Consider the following 18,769-nt stretch of genomic DNA (forward strand, 5'->3'; position numbering starts at 1 on the left):
CAAGAATAATCTTTGCCCCTGCAGTTTCATGGTTTGGAGGAACTCTCAGCTTTTGTTACACTTGCCTGAAGATGGCTAGGCAGTCACTATGGAAACCAAGATTGAGCCCTGCAGCTGTTTATGTATATATTTTGACAAAATGTTTGTTTCATTTTCTTTTTCCCTTAGAGAAAGGATCCCAAAGGGGAAATTTATTTATGCTGCAGACATATATGCAAAGTAAATTCAAGAAACCACCCTCATTTCCATTCTTTATAAAATGCTGAATAAAGCAGTCCTTCTATCTGAAGCAGCAGCAAAACGAAAACCTAGCATGTTCTCTTTGACAGAAAAGCCAATATATAGTTTTGTTCACTGCACTACCTTTCTGATTAAAAAAAGTGAGCAGTGTAGACAACCATTTACCAAGCAGTATCTTATCATATGCATATATAACCATTTGGTTAGCCATTATTGAATATATCACCACATTGTGCCTGAAGGACATGATACTTCTTTGTCTGATAAAAAAAAATTCCAAGAAAAAAGAGAAATTGCAAGATTCTCCCTACCTCTTGGTAATACAGTAAAACCAAACAACATGCCATGTGGATATATGCAAATAGTTAAAGTTAGTTACCAACTAATCAGTAATGTGAGTTTATTATGAATGTTCATATATAACCACCCAGGGCTCAATCTAAAGCCATAGTATTCTGCCATAGCTCAATGGAAGACCAAAAAAAGAAAAAAATCACTGACAGTAGTTCCACTATTCCTGAATTTAACGTAAAAAAAGAAGATAAGCCTAAGTATACTCTTCAGTTTGTGTTCAACACTTTCAGTGTTTAAAGTTTCTGTAAAATAGCAATTCATGTATTTTTAATTATTTCCAGTTCTTAGCAAGTGACCCATAGATAGAGGCAACCTAACTGCTGTTGTCTAAACCAGAGCTTTCCAAACTGTGTGTCATGACATGTCTGTCGACAGCGGTGTGTAGGTGTGTCACACAAAGGCTACTCGCACTCCTCCCGGTGCTGGAAAGGGATTAGTTTCGGTTTTCTAGTAAAACTGAATCACTGTGTCACAAATGATGGACGTCTATAAAGTGGGTCACCAACATGGAAAGTTTGGAAAGCTCTGGTCTAAACTCTGGTAACCTCCGGGCTAGACAACTGCAATGCATTGGGGCTGCCTTTGAAGACAGTTCAGGAACTGCAGCAGGTGCAGAATTTGGAAGCCAGGTTGCTCACTAGGACAAGATGGTCCGAGTACATAAGATCAGTTCTGGCAGTTCTGGCACTGGGTCTTGGATGTACTGTACATACAAACCCCTAAAGCGTTTTTCTCAGGCTGTGCTTCAAGTTCCATTAACATCCATTACAATACAATATGCCAAGTAGACTTATGCAACCTTTCTATGATATTTAGACAACTGATTGTCATCCGCATCTATCTCCGAGACTTGTTGAATCCTTCAGATGCATAAATGAAGGAAGGCTAATTACAGAGTTGTTACTATGCTAGACCAAACCTAGCAGTTACTATGTGACATAAAGGGGGGAGGTAATATATCAGGCATAAGCTGTATTTAGTGTAGTGCATGTGGAGGATAATAGGGAGGTGATAAGTGATACAGAAAACAGTCAGTATGGAACAAAGCTTCAGGTTCTGTAAATCTATGAGACAATCTAATGCACAGGAAAGCTACGAGGTTTTCAAAAGAGAAAATCTATCTTGTCTTTTCTGCAGTTTAAACGGTATTCAGACAGTGAAAGCATTCTGCTGCCACCTACAGTACAATTTACAAAATAGAAAACCCTTTCCCCTCGCTTAGCTGGTGAAGAGTCCACAGTAGACATAATCTATTCAGGCTGCTCACTGAAAGTTAAGCTCACTTGTCACACAAAAAGCAAAATTAGTACTTCACTGCACTATATAGAAGAATGGGATAAGAGCTGAATATTATGAAGAAATCCATCGAGTGCTAAAATAATGACAACATTTAATGTTAAATGAGAGATAGGTGTGGACTCTCTGAAGGATATGTTACATCCTGCAGAAAGACAGAACATTCCTCTGCGGCTGTCACAGATCAGGCATAAGCTTGCGCCAACCTATGAAAGGCAAACACATTCAGCTTTAACCTACCCTTCCTTTCAAGCCAAACCTTGCTACAGTTTCACCAGTGCAAGATTGCACCAGCAACAACTCTGGCCTCATCTTGGATACTGATCAGCTCCTCCTAAGATTGAGCAGACCCCCTCAGAATTCAAGCACCTTCACCAGCGCTGGGAACTAGGAAGAGGAATCACCAAAATCATAACACAAACAGAGGAAAGGAATGAGCTACAGAAATCCTAGCATTGTTCATCCAGCTGGCAGCACTTGTGAACATTTTACACACAAACGTTCTCCCATTTGCTCAGGCCTGGCAATATGCAGTTAGTTATGTGGTGAGATCTTTAGCTCATTTTTCCAGTCTAGAACGGAGCAATCAAGGCAGCTTCTATCTAGTCAAGAGAAATAAAAACAGGATGACAACTAAAAAACGTAACAATAGCACAAGAAGTGAATGAGAACCTGTGGTCCTACTCCACAGGTTGGACTGCAACTCCCATAATCTGACCACTGACTTTGCTAACTGGCACTGATGGAAACTGAACTCCAGCTCCAATGAGGAGTCTCACAGGATCCCAATTTGTGCCATAAAAACAAAAAATTGTTAAACAAAGGGGGAGGTCAAAAGTTTTACAAATAAAAAATGTATTCTGGGACCTTAAGGTGAATAATTAATAATCAGAATAAGAATAAGAATAGCAGAGATATGTTAGCTATTAATATTATTAAGCAAATCACATGATAGAAGGAGTTGTGCTTTCTGGGCACCACAATGAAACAGGTGCTGTCTCATGTTCCTGCCAACCTGCATCGGATAGCTGCTGAAGGGAAGGGTATAAATCTCTTAAGTAATAAATAAGCATAGTTGGGAAACCATACATACACGCAGATTTTTCTGGTTCCCATGAGTATCTCAATGTAGATCCAAGAAACATCTTGTTTAGAAATGGCTGATTATTTAACTTGTAAATACTTACAAGCGGACACTTGCTGCGGCTGCCTCAAAACATTCAGCTACCAATGTTGACATTTTGCAATGAAGTCTTTAACAAGTATAAGGAAGCACTACTTTTAATAACTCATCACGATGTTCAACCTTATTCCATAGGAAAGCAATACGCAAGTATCAGAACATTCGAATTTACTAAGGAATAATGCTTCAGAGGCACAATGTGCTATCCAGTGGCAAGTTTTCTTTTTAGCAAACAACCTTTATACACTAACACTTCACACCAGTGGAATCATTGCCAATAAAATTGTGTGATGCTGAAAATAAGATTTACAGATTATAGAGTGTATAAATAATTAATTCATGAAAAAGCATCAGATTACATGTAAATTATGGCATCTTGTTAAAGAAGCTTAGAAGTTGGGAGTGAATCATGTTTACTTTCCCATCTCTATCAGGACAGAGGAGCAGGGAGAAGATTGGAAGAGGCCAGAGAAAAGCTAGCCTTTCCCCTAGGAAATGTCTGCATTTTCCGAAAGCGGCTTGCCACACACTTTTCTGTTCCTCTCATTATGGGAATATTCATTCCAAAGATTGACAAATTGAGATACAATAAAATCTGTTATGTGGATCAACATATTTTGGGGGGTGAGCAGGCTTCAGGGCTGCAAGATCCATGATCTGAAGGCACGTAAGACCACTACCTTGCTGAAATAAAGCAGGTATTGGTTTGGTTGGTACCTGGATAGGTACCTGCCTGAGAATCACATGTTCATCACCTTGAACACGAGGGTACAAAGGTGGGATCCAAGTGTAAAGTTTTTATTCATTTATTTAGCCAGAACGTTGAGGTGCAACAGTAAAGCCAGTCACAAAGCAAAAGCCTGGGAGAGGCCAGTTAACTGCAACTGCATGCTGGATACCAGTCAGGATGGCTATAAGAGGCACTACACCTGACCCCAAAAATTCTACACAAAAACTACATAAAGACCTACTGTAGGTATGGTGATTAAATGTATTAAGGCTTGTGCATTTAACATAATACAAACTTTATATACCTATCAATCCCAGCGTCCACCTCTGAAATTTATCCATATCAACCTCTGCCTTATCAACCTCTGCCTCAGTGTATCTGAAGAAGTGTGCATGCACACGAAAGCTCATACCAAGAACTAACTTAGTTGGTCTTTAAGGTGCTACTGGAAGGAATTTTTTTTGTTTTAACCTCTGCCTTGACAGGCTCGCAGAAAAGAAAACAAAGACCTAAAAACCCTGTTCCCAACAGGAAGGAAGCCTAAATCCAATGCTGATGCAGAACTCTTGCACTGCATTGCATCACTAAGGACTGAGTAGAAAATTTGCAGAAAATGCAAATTCACAGAAGATAACTGGCAGCAGCAGCAACAACAACAACAACAAAGGCGAAAGTCAAAACAAAGCAACACAGATTTTTTAAAGGGATTTGATTTTTTGGAGATTTTTTTGAAAAACAAAGTCATTTTTACATTCAAAGCTAGGAAGAAGGGCAGGCAGAGACCAAGAAGAGGTGACTGCAGAAGCAGAGGGGTACAGTGGGCCATGTCTACCCTGAACCAGGTTAGACTTCCGTTATGGTGGGGTCTGTAAGCGTATGCCTTTCCCCGCTCAGCCAGTACAAGCAAACAAAAGTTAGTGGTGGATTAAAGGGAACAGTAGTTGCAGCAGCTGCTCTCAGGAGTCCTCCTCCATTAAAGCCCTACATTCCAGTAAAGAACCAGTAAACATGCCTGGGGACAGGAACTTCTAGCCACTTCTCTCATCTTTCTACAAGCCCTGAGTAAGAAATTGACTTAACAATTTTTCTTATTACCACTCACTTTTATACTTGTTCTCTTAATGTACTTCTCCTTTCCTTTGCACCTTGTTGCCCAACTTTGAACCACGAGTGTAAACAGCTCTACATGTTTTAATGTACAGCATTATTAGAATATTTGTAGCTCAGTACTGAGGGTGGAACTAAATGTTTGCCGCCATCATCGATGGCAAGCAAGAATGAACAAAAAGAAACTTTTATACTCTAAGAGAAGGGAGAGCGCCTCTTAAGATGGCAATGTCACCTACAAGTGACATTAGCTAGGTAAAAACAAATGTGTATCAGCGGTTTAAATAAGACTCAATCAAAGCTGAAGTTCTGCGATGGATTTGTGGTCAATCCTAAAACACAAAGGAATTTACCCAGGCAAAAATATAGTATTGTCTGCTCCTTTGGGAGGAAACAATGCACTTTTGTGCTGACCCGGGGTAGGTTACGACGTGCCATAATTGACCACTAAGGAAATGTTTTTAGAAAATTTAAATATACATTAATAATTGCTCTGGTTTTGGCTCACTTTTATGTTATCCCAGAGAAGTCTAGAGGTCTAAGAGTCAAGAATATTCCATTGCATCTATTTCAACTTTTGGTTCATGACACTTTTATAAAATACAGGACCTAAGTAAACACAGTGAAACCTCATTTTCCTAGAGGAATCATTCAAAGGTTAGTGCTCTACACTCACACATTACACATAAGGTTTAGTTGAGTTCTACATAGGTAACAGCTGTGATAACAATCATTTCAAATGATCGGTGGCACACTACTCCCAGTAAAATGCCAAATCCCAGGAAAACAAAATTGTGCAGCTTCTTACCTGCAGCTCCTTTGAGACTCTCTCTAAGTGGTTAGTTATCTTTTTTATTAGGTCACTATACATCTGTTCCGAATGCTGCTGGCACACACATTTATACACACAACTGCAGAAATAAATACAGGAACAGTGATGAATTGACAACAGTTTGCAGCACAGGGGAAAAAAAACAAGAAATGTCAAGCCAGTAGAAATTCTGCTTAAAATTAAAAGGAAACTTCAGCAATACGCATCCTAAACAAAGACCCTATTTATCCAACAAGTTTGTAGCAGCCTTACTACCTGTGCTCCCTACAGACAGCCTTGCAAACATTGAAAAGTTAAGGCTGCCTCATATATAATGTTTGGGATTTTAAAAGAATAGCTTGATTGTATCAAATTGTTATGGAAAGCCATCAAATAATTATTCACATGACTGGAGCCTGTATTAACATGGGCCACTTTCTCAAGCTATATGCACTTTAACCACAGCTTCATCTAATTCCTTCAGAGAGTCTTTACTTCTGAACATAAAGGTATTCCTGTCAACTACTTTACACTTTCCCTGTTAGGCAAAGAATGCTAGTTTAAACCTACAAAGCCCCACACAGCGCAGGACGCCTATACCCAGTTCTCTCATATGAACCTACCCAGCCCCCAAGGTCATTACAGGCCTCCCTCTCTGTGTCCCTCCAGCAGAAGTCTGGAGAGTAGTTACAAAAGAAGAAGGGATTTTCAGTGGTGGCCCCCATGCCAATGGATGCTCTCCCTAAGGAGGCTTACTTTGCACAGACTTTGACATTATTTTGGTGCCGGGCAAAAGTGTGTGTCATCAAGAGGCAGAGGAAGCTTGAAAATAGGCAGGAAAGTAGAGAAAAGTACTAGTCTGGACACCCCTTCAATGTCTTTCACTTTAAGCAAGTAATCTTCACTCCTTTATTTTACTCCTAGGCACTTAAGTGCAGATATTTTACTGCTACTTCTTGGGGGCTGATTGAGTTTTAAAGGTTAGGTGATCATATAACGTTTGTTGGGATGAAGAGGTTTCATTGCTTGATTGCTTAAAGAGTTATTGATCTCATTGTTGTAGTGAGTTCTTTTACAGTGTTTAAACTGTTGGTTTTGTATGTGATATTGTTTATAATGTATATTTTGACATTTTGACAGCAGCTTGAACTGTTCCATATAAGGAGATTCTAAAAATCAAAATAAATAAGGCTTTGATTAAGCTAAGCTAATATTTGTTGGCTTTCCCAGCAACGCAAGCTACAAACCACAAACAAAATAAGTAGCACAGAAATTCCTGCACATTACAAGGATTTAAAGATGCTATTTCTGAATGGAAACTGAAAGTTCTGCAATTAGTAGTAACCACATTTCAGCAATCATCAGTGATCAGTGTTCCACGACTTGCTTAAAGTGAAAGACAATGAAGGGGTGTCCAGACTAGTGCTTTTCTCTACTTTCCTGCAGGGTGGATTTGATTTAAATCAAATCAATTTAAATCTGAGTTTTAAAACACTAGTCAGTAAGACTTGATTTAAATCAATTTTTTCACAGAAAGACTCATTCCTGCTGGTATAATCTTAATATTTACAACAAGACAAAGGTTTCATTTTTGGAATAATAAATTTTCAGAGTAGTTCTCTCAGTTATATCAAAAATTATTGATTTGGTTATACTATTAGAAATACATAGACTGGTAATTATGAAATTATTGTGAGGTTTAGTAAGTGAACTGTTTATTTTTGGACAACTTTTCTGCTGTACTTTATTGGAAGGAGAAAAATAATCATTTCCTTAATAACAATTTAAACAATTTATTGAACTAAAACAATAACATTATAGCATATGTATCCATGTTTAAACAAATCCTTATTTCCAGAATAACATTTGGACTATAATGTAACTTAAATAGAAAACTATCTTTAGAAAAAAAAAATTCATCCAAAAGCATTTTATTTTAAAAATCCAATTTAAATTTTAAAAAATCTGATTTAAATCAGAAAAATCCATTCCAAAAAAAAAAAATCATTGATTTTATCCACCCTGCTTTCCTGCCTGTTTCCAAGCTTCCTCTGCCTCTTGATGAAACAAATTTTGCACAACGAAACAAATGCCGTGAAAATATAAGCAAGTCCCATTGAACTCAGAATAACTTGCACGAAAAGCTACTGGTATAGATTCCACCTAAGACTGCCAACATTGCAAGTTGTTCTGTTCTGAGCACCTATCTAAAGTATGGCTGAAATTCCATCTAAGCCACAAAACCTTAAGCAGCATAAAGCTGTTCCTTCATCTTGACCTAGTAAATACCATAGATCAAGGGGCATGAAGCCACTTCAGAACAAGCCCAAGTAACAAACCAAAGAATGCTGTTTTAGAAGTATTCAGACCTTCACCAATGTGGCCTGAAACAAAAACAAGGCTGTCTATGATCCTTCGTATCCACTTTGGAGCTATATAGGATAGCACCTTCATCACAATCCCTGCTCACACTGTCATTGACGGCAAGAACTGCTCTTATGGCATGCATTGGGGCTCTGACAGCTACCATGATTCTTCATATGCAAGTCAATGGAGACAAGAGGATCCATGCTGGGTGTGGACTTCTTCACTGTTGCCAGCCATTTTCAGGGATGCAATATTTATTTTCTTTCTCTGGCAACTGCTCCAATGTGCACCCGCAGAGAAACTCCTGCTCACATTGACAGTGGCTGTCATGTAGTAAGCAGGTGGACATCAAATTACTCAGAAAATCAAAATCAAGGCTGTATCCTGAGTACAAGGTGAAACAGGTCCTATCCAAAGTACAGAAGTTGCAATTTGTGTGTGTCTCTAGATCTCTACTACATATCACATCAATTTAATCGGGCTCAAAAGAGAAATCCATCCAAAGTTATTATCTACGTAAGTCTTAACATCCAAAGCCTTTATTGCCAAATACTACTGCGTTCAAGAACTTTCCAAAATTGCAAGAGCAGCAAAACTATACACGGGGAGTATATCTGAAAATGCATGCAGTGTTCTTAGATCAAAAGTAAAATAGTAAAATGAAAACAAAATTATATTTAAATAACAATTATAACATGTGGGACTCCAAAATGCTTCATTTTAACTTTTAAGTACAGTGGAACCTCCGTTTTCGAACATAATCCGTTCCGGAAGACTGGTCACCTTTCGAAACATTTGAAAACCAAGGCACAAGGGGCAGTCTGCAAATTTACAGAGAAAATTGAAAAAAATACAGTGGTACCTCAGCAGAAGACTTCCGATGCACGTTTGAAAACGGAAGCATTTACTTCCAGGTTTTCGGCGTTCTGAATTCCAAAACATTCATCGACGAAGAAGTTTGAAAACCAAGGTACCACTGTATTAATTTCAGAAATACAACTACCACAATTCTCAGATACAAGGCCATAACCATTTTTCTAGTAGAGTCCTTCCACGCCAAATCGCCTGATTTTAATACTCGACTGTGCTCTCATGACTCAGATTTTCTTCAAAAAAAATTATGTGTAGATACCTATGAGATAATCTCAAAATAATTTTTTAAGATTTTTTTGGTCCAATACTGGGCACAGGAGCATTTTTTTAAAAAAAATGATTTTCACATGATATAGACTAATGCAATTCCTGCATCAACTTAGAAAAAAACCTCCTGTTTTGCTTATTTTTCAACCAATTGGGCTTATTTTGGTATCAAAATAAAGCTAATTTTTGTCTCTTTCAAAAGAAGGTATAAAAATGGTATTACATGCCACAGAAAAGGTTCACCGACCAGTCAAAGTGAATTTTAGTCATTTTGTACCTTGGTAGGTTCGATAAGCCATAGCACACAAAGCACAACTAACACATGTACCATACTTTTTTTGCAGAACGAGCTAACAATGAACTTGTTATGTTTTAAAAACCAGAAGGGTGTTTATTTGGTGGTGGTAAAATATTTTAAAATTAATTAAAAATAAATTAATTAATTAATTAAAAAACCCCATACGTCTTGGAACCCTTGTTCTTTTTATTGTGTAAAACACTTCTGCAATGATATGGTCAAAGCTCTTTTGTTTCCCACACGTGTAATATGGACAATGGTGCTGTTTTGGCCACTGTATGCAATAAGACGTTTCTGAATCACCAAGAAAAAAAATACATTTTTTTTTTACTTTCAGATTTAAAAAGTCTAACAAGTTTCTTGTGAGTGAAACCAAAGCATTTAGGAAATAAGTCTACGTGAGTGTGCCTGTCTTTAACAGGAAAAAAACAAAAACAGCAACTTGCATTGGAATGGATGGCAACATTTTCATGAGTGAGCCTATCTTAAACAGGATAAAGCAACAGAATGAAACAGCTTCACCAAAATAAATAGGACTACTGTACACCACAACTAACTTTATATTGATTGTGTATAATCCTGTATATCTCCCTCTCTTCAGCCCCATGTTAGAATTCCCAGGACAACAAAGGAAATGGAAGCACATGCATTCAATTGCTTTGACATTTGGTACAGTACCCTGGTCCATATTTTCTAAAGGTGAGTGGTCACCTCTGCTGTCCTTCTCAGAAAGATAATTTTACAGTGGGGCAGATGAAGCACAAGTCAGATGGTGTCAGCTTACAGCAAACAGAATGCTGCTTTTAGACACTGGGCTGCTTTTAGACAAATATTTGGGTGAGAAATAAAGAAAATTAGTTGGTCATGGACAAGACCCAAACATCTCTCGGCCTCACCTATTTCATGGAGTTATTGCAAAGCTCCATGAGATAAGCACTGCAAAGCACTGTGTGTACACATAGCAAGTGACTGGAGATGAGGAAAGTAAAGAATCGAACTTTAAGCGCCAGTGGTATTCTGCCAGCATTACAGCTTTTGTTCATTTCCATGGGGTCCTCAAGTAACCCATGATTCTCAGCCCATTTTATTGAGGGTTCTCAACACCCCAAGTGCCAACCTGTATTTGCTATTCGAATCAGAGTTGAAGGGACCAACAATCCAATCCCTGCCCAAAATCACCAAGCCCCTTTTAACTAAAAAAAAGGCCACTTCATATCTCTTGAGGAATTATTGTAATCCATACTGTATTTGGCTGGTCCTTGAATATTTCATAAATTTTCACAATCATAGATGATCCAGGACCTATACCTAAGACATTAACACACTCAGTGATTCTGAGCTAAGGAAATAAACCGGCAAGAGTTTCACCTAAACATAATTCTAAATAACCTTAATGCAATCCTTGGAACATTAAAATCCACCCAGGAATACAAACAGACAACCCCTGAGGGGAAGTCTGGCGGAGCATTCTGTTTGGGACAAATCATCCCTAAGTGATGGGTTGAACATAGCTATAGATCTGTCCCAACGGGAGAGGGAAGAACTAGGTAACAGAGGATACATGATAGCTATTCTAAGAGCTGACAGCACCATAGTGGAAAACACTGTACCAGAGACATTTGGAGAGAGACACCATTTATAGGTATTTATATGCCAATACTAGAATATTCCAAGACCAGATGGGAGAGCTGCGGTGTTTGGTTTTAAAGAACAGTGTAGATATACTGGGCATAATGGAAACCTGGTGGAACCAAGAGAACCAGCAGCACAGTCATCACTAGATTCAAACCCTACAGAAAGCACAGGAAGTGCATACTAGGGTTGACACAGCACTGTAAGTCAAAGAGGACATAGTCAAAAAAGCTAGAATTCCCAAAAGGGACAGGCTCCTTTACAGAACCACTGTGGCTGACACTAGTAACTTAATTGTTAGGGACATACTGTCATCTCCCACCACCCTAACTAAAATGGTGAATTTGAGATTGTGAATCCAAATTAAGGAAGCATTCTAAGGAGGAAGTGTGGTACTAATAGGAGACAAATTACCCACACATTAGCTGGATGACTACAGTCAGAGATATAAGATTTCAGGATGCCCTAAAACGTTTGCCCTAATGGAACTGATCAGATAGGAAGAGACTCAAGACTTAAATTTAAGTGGTAAAGAGGGGATGTAAAGTGCTGTTGAACCAAATGCATACTATATGACAAAGCTATCAAGTTCAACATATATGGAAGTGGGGAATTGCCAAGGAAACTGAAAGCAGTCGTACATACACTTCAAAAGAGGAACCTTCTCAAAATTCAACAGAAGGGTAAAAAAGGAAGTTGAAAGGGAAAGTTAAGAAAGTAAAAACTCTTCAAAATGCTTGGGAGTTAACTAGCTCAGCTAGAATGTATATAGCATTTCAGGAAAGATTCCACCTAGGTCAAGAGGACCACAGCACAGTTAGTGAGTGGAGTCAAAGAAAATGAAAGTCCTGTCCAAATGAAGAAATCAAAAGAAATGCAAGCAGATAGGAAAGGGTGCAAAGAAAAAGACATCACAGAGCATGCCACTAAAATAAGTAAGACCAACAGCAAACATTCTTTAAACATACCAGAAGCAGGAAACCAGCCAAGGAGGCAGTTCACTTTTTGAATGGCAAGGAAGTCAAATGTGTGCTAAAGGAGGAATAGGAGATTGCAGAGGAGCTGAATGACTTGCTTCTGTTTCCACAGAAGACAACATAGGGCAAAGCCCTGCACCTGAACGAACTTTCACAGGAAGAAAGTCCGATGAACTAAAGCAAACAGTGGTGGCAAGCAATGAAATTGTAGGTCTTATTGACAAATTAAAAATGAGCAAATCACCAGGTCCAGATGGCAACAAACTAGAGTTCTTAAAGAACTCAGATGTGACATTCTGGATATTCTTTTTTTTTTTTAATGTAGTCTGTCTCCAAGATCAGCCTCCATACCCAAGCATTGGAAGGTGACCAATGTAGCATCCATTTTTAAAGAGATATCCAGGAAGTGACAGGTGAGTTAGCTTAACATCTACTCCAAGAAAACTGGTAGAAAACATTATTAAAAATAGTATTATCAAGCTTATAGAAAAACGCATCTTGATGAACAATCAACATAGCTTCTGCAAAAGTAAGACCTATCTAACCAACCTTTTAAAGTTCTCTGACAGTCTCAATACAGTGGTGCCTCGCAAGACGAAATTAATCCATTCCGTGAGGCTCTTCGTATAGCGGTTTTTTCGTCTTGCGAAGCAAGCCTATTGACAGCTTAGCGGATTAGCGCTACAGCTGTCAAGCGGCTTCCAGCGATCAGCTGTTAAGCGGCTTATCAGCGGAACAGCTGATAAGCGGCTTAGCGGCTTAAGAAAAGGGCGAAAAAACAAAAAAAAAAACCGCGGGGGGATGCAAGATTTTTTTCGTCTTGCGAAGCAACCCCATAGCGGAATTCGTTTTACGAAGCGCCTCCAAAACGGAAAACCCTTTCGTCTAGCGGGTTTTTCGTCTTGTGAGGCGTTCGTCTTGCGGGGCACCACTGTAAGCACATGGATGGGGTACTTCAGCAGACATTGTGTATTCCAACTTTCAAAGTGTTCAATAAAGTCTGATCCCAAAGACACCTGAGCAAGCTTAGCAGTCGTGAGTTAAGAGGAAGGGTCCACTACTCTTATAGATCAGAAACTATAGAAGAGGAGGCAGAGAGTAGTAATAAATGGACAGTTCTCACGGTCAATGGATGTAGGAAGTGAGTTCCCCTATGAATCTAAATTAAGACTTATGATTTTTAATTAACCAATAATGATCTAGACTTAAAAGTGACTAGGCCAGGTTTGCTGATAACACCAAGTGTTCAGCATAGCCATATAACAAGTGATTATGAGCTCCAAAAGGATCTCTCCAATAGTCTGAATTGATTAATTGAAATTATTCACTTTACTTTCCAATAAATGAAAGCTTCAAAAATGTGTTGCCTGGTTCCTTTTTTTTTATCATACTTTTACCCTGTCTTTCAACCTTAAGTCTTAAAATCTAATATTAAAATGAAAATTGTTACCCAAGAATGCAATACTAGTGCACTAAAAGTAGCTTCTGTGCACACAACTGATATACAGCAAACCTTAAATGCAAAATAATTTATTCCAGAACCATACAAAGCTTGTAAATTTTTCTTACCTGTATATTTGTTCATAGGAGATGGGGATGTAGTCACCAGGACACTGAGTTAAAAGCTGATCTATGGCACTATCCAACTTTGGCCAGTATGTGCTCTTATAGTCTTCTATTGTTATAACATTCATTACTACAAGAGAAAATAAATCATCTTAATGCACTTACGGAACATAACAAAAAAAATGATAAAATAATTGCATCAACATTCTTAGCAACATCTGTAAAGCTGTCTTAAATTTAAATCATCTCTATAATGCAAAAAACATATTTTTTGAGATGCAAAAAACACATTTTTCACTGTGATACAAGAACAAGAATTTGTTCTCATCAGTGTGCTAGAGACATTAATGTTTATTTCAACACAAAACATGTTTGAAGACAAGACATTATACATTTGCACCTAACCCCAAGCCAAACCATGGTGAAATGTGAACAAAGAAAAATTTGCTGTCATTTTGCCCTACTCTGGCCCTGCTGCTACCTGGAACAGAGCCATGGTCTGGCTTAGCATTACATCTCAATCCACGTTTATGGTACTTTTTGCTCCAGACAAATCATGAGCTATAACCAAGGTTTGTTCTTGGCTTACTGCTCATTGTTTGTGCGGTGGGGAAAATTCAGATGTAACAGTAAGGCAATCTATGGCATGGCTCTGAATAGTGTGGCACCAAAGGGCACGGGCAAAGAAGCTGATAGATGTTTGCATTCAATTGCCTCCTGAAACACACAGATGTTTACATAGCAATTTTCCCAACTCAAATATTTATATTTTTTCTTAGAAAACAATAGGGCAAACATGCACTTCCATAAGCATGTGTGTGCATGCATGCAAAAGTAAATGCACATTGGGTAACTTTTTATACTTTTATGCTGTTGAATTGTTTTTGTTGATTATGTTTTATTGTAAGCTTCTCTGGAAACCTACTGGTACAAGAGCAAGATATCATTTACATAACCCAGTTTTCCAAGCACTCCAAGTGCCTTGCACACTTGATTAAAACAATCCTTCCAACTACCCTGTAAAATAAGCCACATGCAGTGCTAAACATAACAAAATAGTTTGGGGATCAGGTTATTTGAAGGACTATCTTATTCTGCATAAATCTGACTGTTGGTATTCAAAAGAACTGTACAGCCAAAACGATACCCACATATGTAGCCAAACTAGGGAGGGCAGCAATTCATGCACACAATGTGATAATGTCAGGGAAACAGTTTAAGCAGTAAGAGGCGCCATCCTCAGCTGGAGAACATATGGTGACAGGCATATGAGAGCAGTCTCTAGCGTGTATAAGCACACAAATTCATGTCACCAGAGATCAGACAGATGTCCCATAGTTGGTTATCGCTCAACATTTCCAAGTGTAGCACTTTTTAACTGTGGAGCAACTTGGACAATAATCATAAACCCACAACTGAAGAGAGAGCATCAGCCCCTCACCTGTTAAGACAGGTACAACCAGAATCCCATCACCCTAGGACCCTCGTACTTACGGGACCGCCTCTCCCGGTATGCCCCACAGAGGACCTTAAGGTCCATAAACAGCAACACCCTAGAGGTCCTGGGCCCTAAGGAAGTTAGATTAGCCTCAACCAGAGCCAGGGCTTTTTCAACACTGGTTCCGGCCTGGTGGAACGCTCTGTCTGATAAGACCAGGGCCCTGAGAGTCTGATTTCTTTCCACAGGGCCTGTAAGACAGAGTTGTTCCACCTGGCCTTTGGCTTGGAGTCAATTTGATTCCCTCCCCCCCTCCTTTCTTTTTTCCTTTCTCCTCCTGTGATGAGGCTGCATTTTAATGTAGTATTTTAATCTTGCTTTTAAGTTGTATTCATTCAACTTGTTTTTATTATTGGTTGTTAGCCACCCTTAGCCCGGCCTTGGCTGGGGAGGGTGGGGTATAAATAAAAATTATTATTATTATTATTATTATTATTATTATTATCATCATCATCATCATCATCATCATCACCCCAGGGAGCAACTGTGGTTATTACCCACCCGCCCCCACAAAAAAGCGCATCCTTTCACTAAGATGGGAGGACAGAGCAATGCTACAGGATTTACGGGCTGTAAACTGAATGTCGGTTTCTGGGGGCCGCTATTTGCGGAGGACCCTGCCTGTGGGCATCCTGGCACATCTTTGGGTGGCCACGGTGAGAACAGGATGTTGGACTAGCTGGGCCCCTGGCCAGCTGCAGCAGGGCTTTTCTGACGACCTGGAAAAAGGGCCAATGGGCCGGGATGCTCCGTGCCTGCCCCCTTAGCCGACACTCCTGGTTCTGCAATGAAAGGGGGAGCACGAACCAAGCTGGCCTCCTCCGCTCAGCCCCAACAGGTCGACCGTGGTGGGGGCGGGATGGAGGAGGCGCAGAACACGGCCTCCCTTGGCCAGCAGGGCGGCCCTTTTCGGCCTCTCTCTCACTCACAGAACTTGGAGGCCGAGGGGTTGATGTTGAGGTTGATGCTGGAGCCCCCCTTGACCGACGTGGCTTCGCAGCCCTTCCCTGGCCCGTTGGCGGCCTCGGACATCATGTGGATCTCCAGCTCCTCGTGGGGCGACAGAGAGGCCCTGTGGGGCTCCCCGGGGGACGGAGAGCCCGGCCGGCGCCGCGTCTGCCCGTAGCTCCCGCCTCCTCCTCCTCCTGCCGCGGCTTCGGCCGCAGCTTCCCAGTTGTTGTGGTTCTGGTCGTCCATTAAGGCCTCGTAGCTGCTGCTGCTGCTACTGACGCTTCCGCCTCCTCCTCCGCCGCCGCCTCCTCCCGCTCCTCCGCCGCCCCCCTCCTCCTCCATGCTCTCCTCCTCCATCCCGACAGGCCTGGAGGGGCCCGCTCTGCCCGGGCAGGGAGGAGGGGGCGGGCACGGAGAGCGCCGCCTGTCACAATCGCCTCCCGCCCATCGCCGAACGGCGCTGTCGCGTCTCCAGGTTACGCGGAACGGCGAGCGGCGGCAACGGCTGCCTTCGGGGTGGCTAACTCCGGAAGCGGATCCGACACTGGCAGCCGTAAAGCGACCGTCGCCCGCGCACCGCTCTTTCCGACGGCTCTCCCCACCCCTATGGAGTAGTTTGCGGCACAGCCCGGCCCAGTTTGCTGTCGCGGGGCATGCTGGGAAATGTCGTTTAATGATCGGCCTCCCCGCCATGACACGAGAGGCAAAGGATTCCAGGAAACCTCGAAGCTGCTGTAGTACTGGGGGCGAGGCAGGGGCGGAAGTGGTAGAAGAAACACTCGTCTTCTTTCCCCGCCTCCCGCTTTCCTGCTATGTTATGGGGTGCTAGATGTTTCCAAGCCCCGAACTGAATATTTTGTTGGAGGAGAGCAATTCTGAAGAGTGAGGAAAGCAGTCTCTGTCTAACTCATCTCTTTACAGTGCAGGGAGCAGAGTTCTTTTTTAAAAGAACCACAAGGCAGGTGGTCTCTCGTTACCCCTGGATCAAGCACAGACAAACGCGGCCCTCCAGATGTTTTGAGACTACAACTCCCATCATCCCTAGCTAAAAGGACCAGTGGTCAGGGATAATGGAAGTTGGAGTCCCAAAACATCTGGAGGGCCGAGTTTTCCTATGCCTGCCCTAGATGCTCACAACCTGCTACAGACTCCAGTGGGTCGGCTCCCCTCCTCCATTTTGCTTTCCTTGGTTGCTGTCCATATTTGAGGGCACCCTGGGCAAGTGGTGGCTTCCTTTCCTAGCAGGCAGGGACAAAACTAGGCTTTATTTCACCTGGGTCAAAGACCCAGTTTGGCACACACACCCCACACGCATTTGTGTACACAGGCTGGGAGCCTCAATGGCGCCCCTCTGGAGGCTTCACCTGGGGCAAAAAAAAACAAATACCATCCCACGCTAGCAGGCTTACCTCCAAGCCATGTTGGACATCTTTCTACTTACACATTTCCCACAGTGGCACTAGATCAGTCTGTGGGCAATCAAAGGGTGACTAGGTGCAGCTGCCTTTCATTGCTCAGTGTGTTAGTCTTAAAAATAAATAAATAAATAAATAAATAAAGGGGGTCCCAGGGTTGACATCAGCTGTGGGCCCTGTTGGCACTGCCTAAGTATGCTAAGCTGTGTTCAGTTGTTAAATTTATTGCCCATTCTCCAACAGCAGGTCCCGGGGCAGGTTACAGCAATTTAGAAACTCATATAGAAAACAGTTAAAACAAATTAGTCACAGTTTCAGGGAGGGGGGGAGGCCTGCAAACACGCCGCTCAGGTTTCAAAGGCAAGAGCACAGAGATGTATCTTCTGCATTCGTGAGAAGCTGTACAGAGGAGGTGTCAGATGCACCTCTGTACAGAAGGAGTTCTGTGATTTAAGGGCTGCCTTAAGGAATGCCCTGCCATGGGGCCATGGCTCAAAACTCGCAGTCTCTACCATAGACTTAACTGATAGATCACACAAGCCCTATTTAGGCAAAACATTCAGGTATTCTATCAAAATCTGATAGCGAGGGAGCTTTCACATATACAGCTAAAAGGTCCCTATTAGGTCAATGGGGATTTATTTATAATACCATTTCCTTTTAATTTGCAAGTATACAAACTTCTATACCTAAAGATGTATGCATGTATATTTGTGTAAAGCATTGTTTTATCACCGTCTTGTACCAAAAAGGCTCACCGAGCAGCTTACAGTTCAATTTTAAAAAAACAAGATAATCCCTGCCCTTGGATTTCCACAATAAAAGACAAGGGAGAAAAGGCACCAGCTCTTAATGTTACATTTCTCATAATATGGTTGTTATAATTTGGATGGAAATAGTTCAGGGTGGTAGCCTGATGGAATGGGTGCTTCTCGCTGAAAATTGGGGGAAAGCCAAAAGCAACTAGTCTCCCAGCACAGTGACAGAATAGCTAATTTCCTTTACCTCCCTTTGATCTGTAGCCTGCTGGAAGGGCTGGTGTTTGGAGATAGTTAGGGAGAGCCAAAGGGATCTTGTCTCTCAGCAGAGATGGAATAGCCCTTCTTCCCTTCTCTGCTGCAGCTTAACAAAGTCTGGCTTTCACTGCTTACAAATAAAAGCCCAGATTCAGTGCACTTGTATACTCATAAGTGTAGGGGAAGCC

The 18,769-nt window shown here is 41.1% G+C and overlaps 1 protein-coding gene across 2 annotated transcripts in view; it reads right to left on the reverse strand.

Moving 5' to 3' along the window:
* Positions 1-16,858, reverse strand: part of CACUL1 (CDK2 associated cullin domain 1) — a 33,278-nt gene extending 16,420 nt beyond the window's left edge. For both annotated transcript variants that reach the window (XM_081912789.1, XM_081912788.1), the window contains exons 1-3: positions 16,129-16,858; positions 13,705-13,831; positions 5,719-5,821 (exon numbers count right to left, since the gene is read on the reverse strand). In XM_081912789.1, the coding sequence (XP_081768915.1) occupies positions 5,719-5,821; positions 13,705-13,831; positions 16,129-16,843 (945 nt within the window). In that variant the 5' untranslated portion in view covers positions 16,844-16,858. The remainder of the gene's footprint in view (positions 1-5,718; positions 5,822-13,704; positions 13,832-16,128) is intronic.
* Positions 16,859-18,769: the final 1,911 nt, after the last annotated feature.

Source organism: Podarcis melisellensis, assembly GCF_964234715.1.
Source record: "Podarcis melisellensis genome assembly, chromosome: 5".
Lineage (NCBI taxonomy): Eukaryota > Metazoa > Chordata > Lepidosauria > Squamata > Lacertidae > Podarcis > Podarcis melisellensis.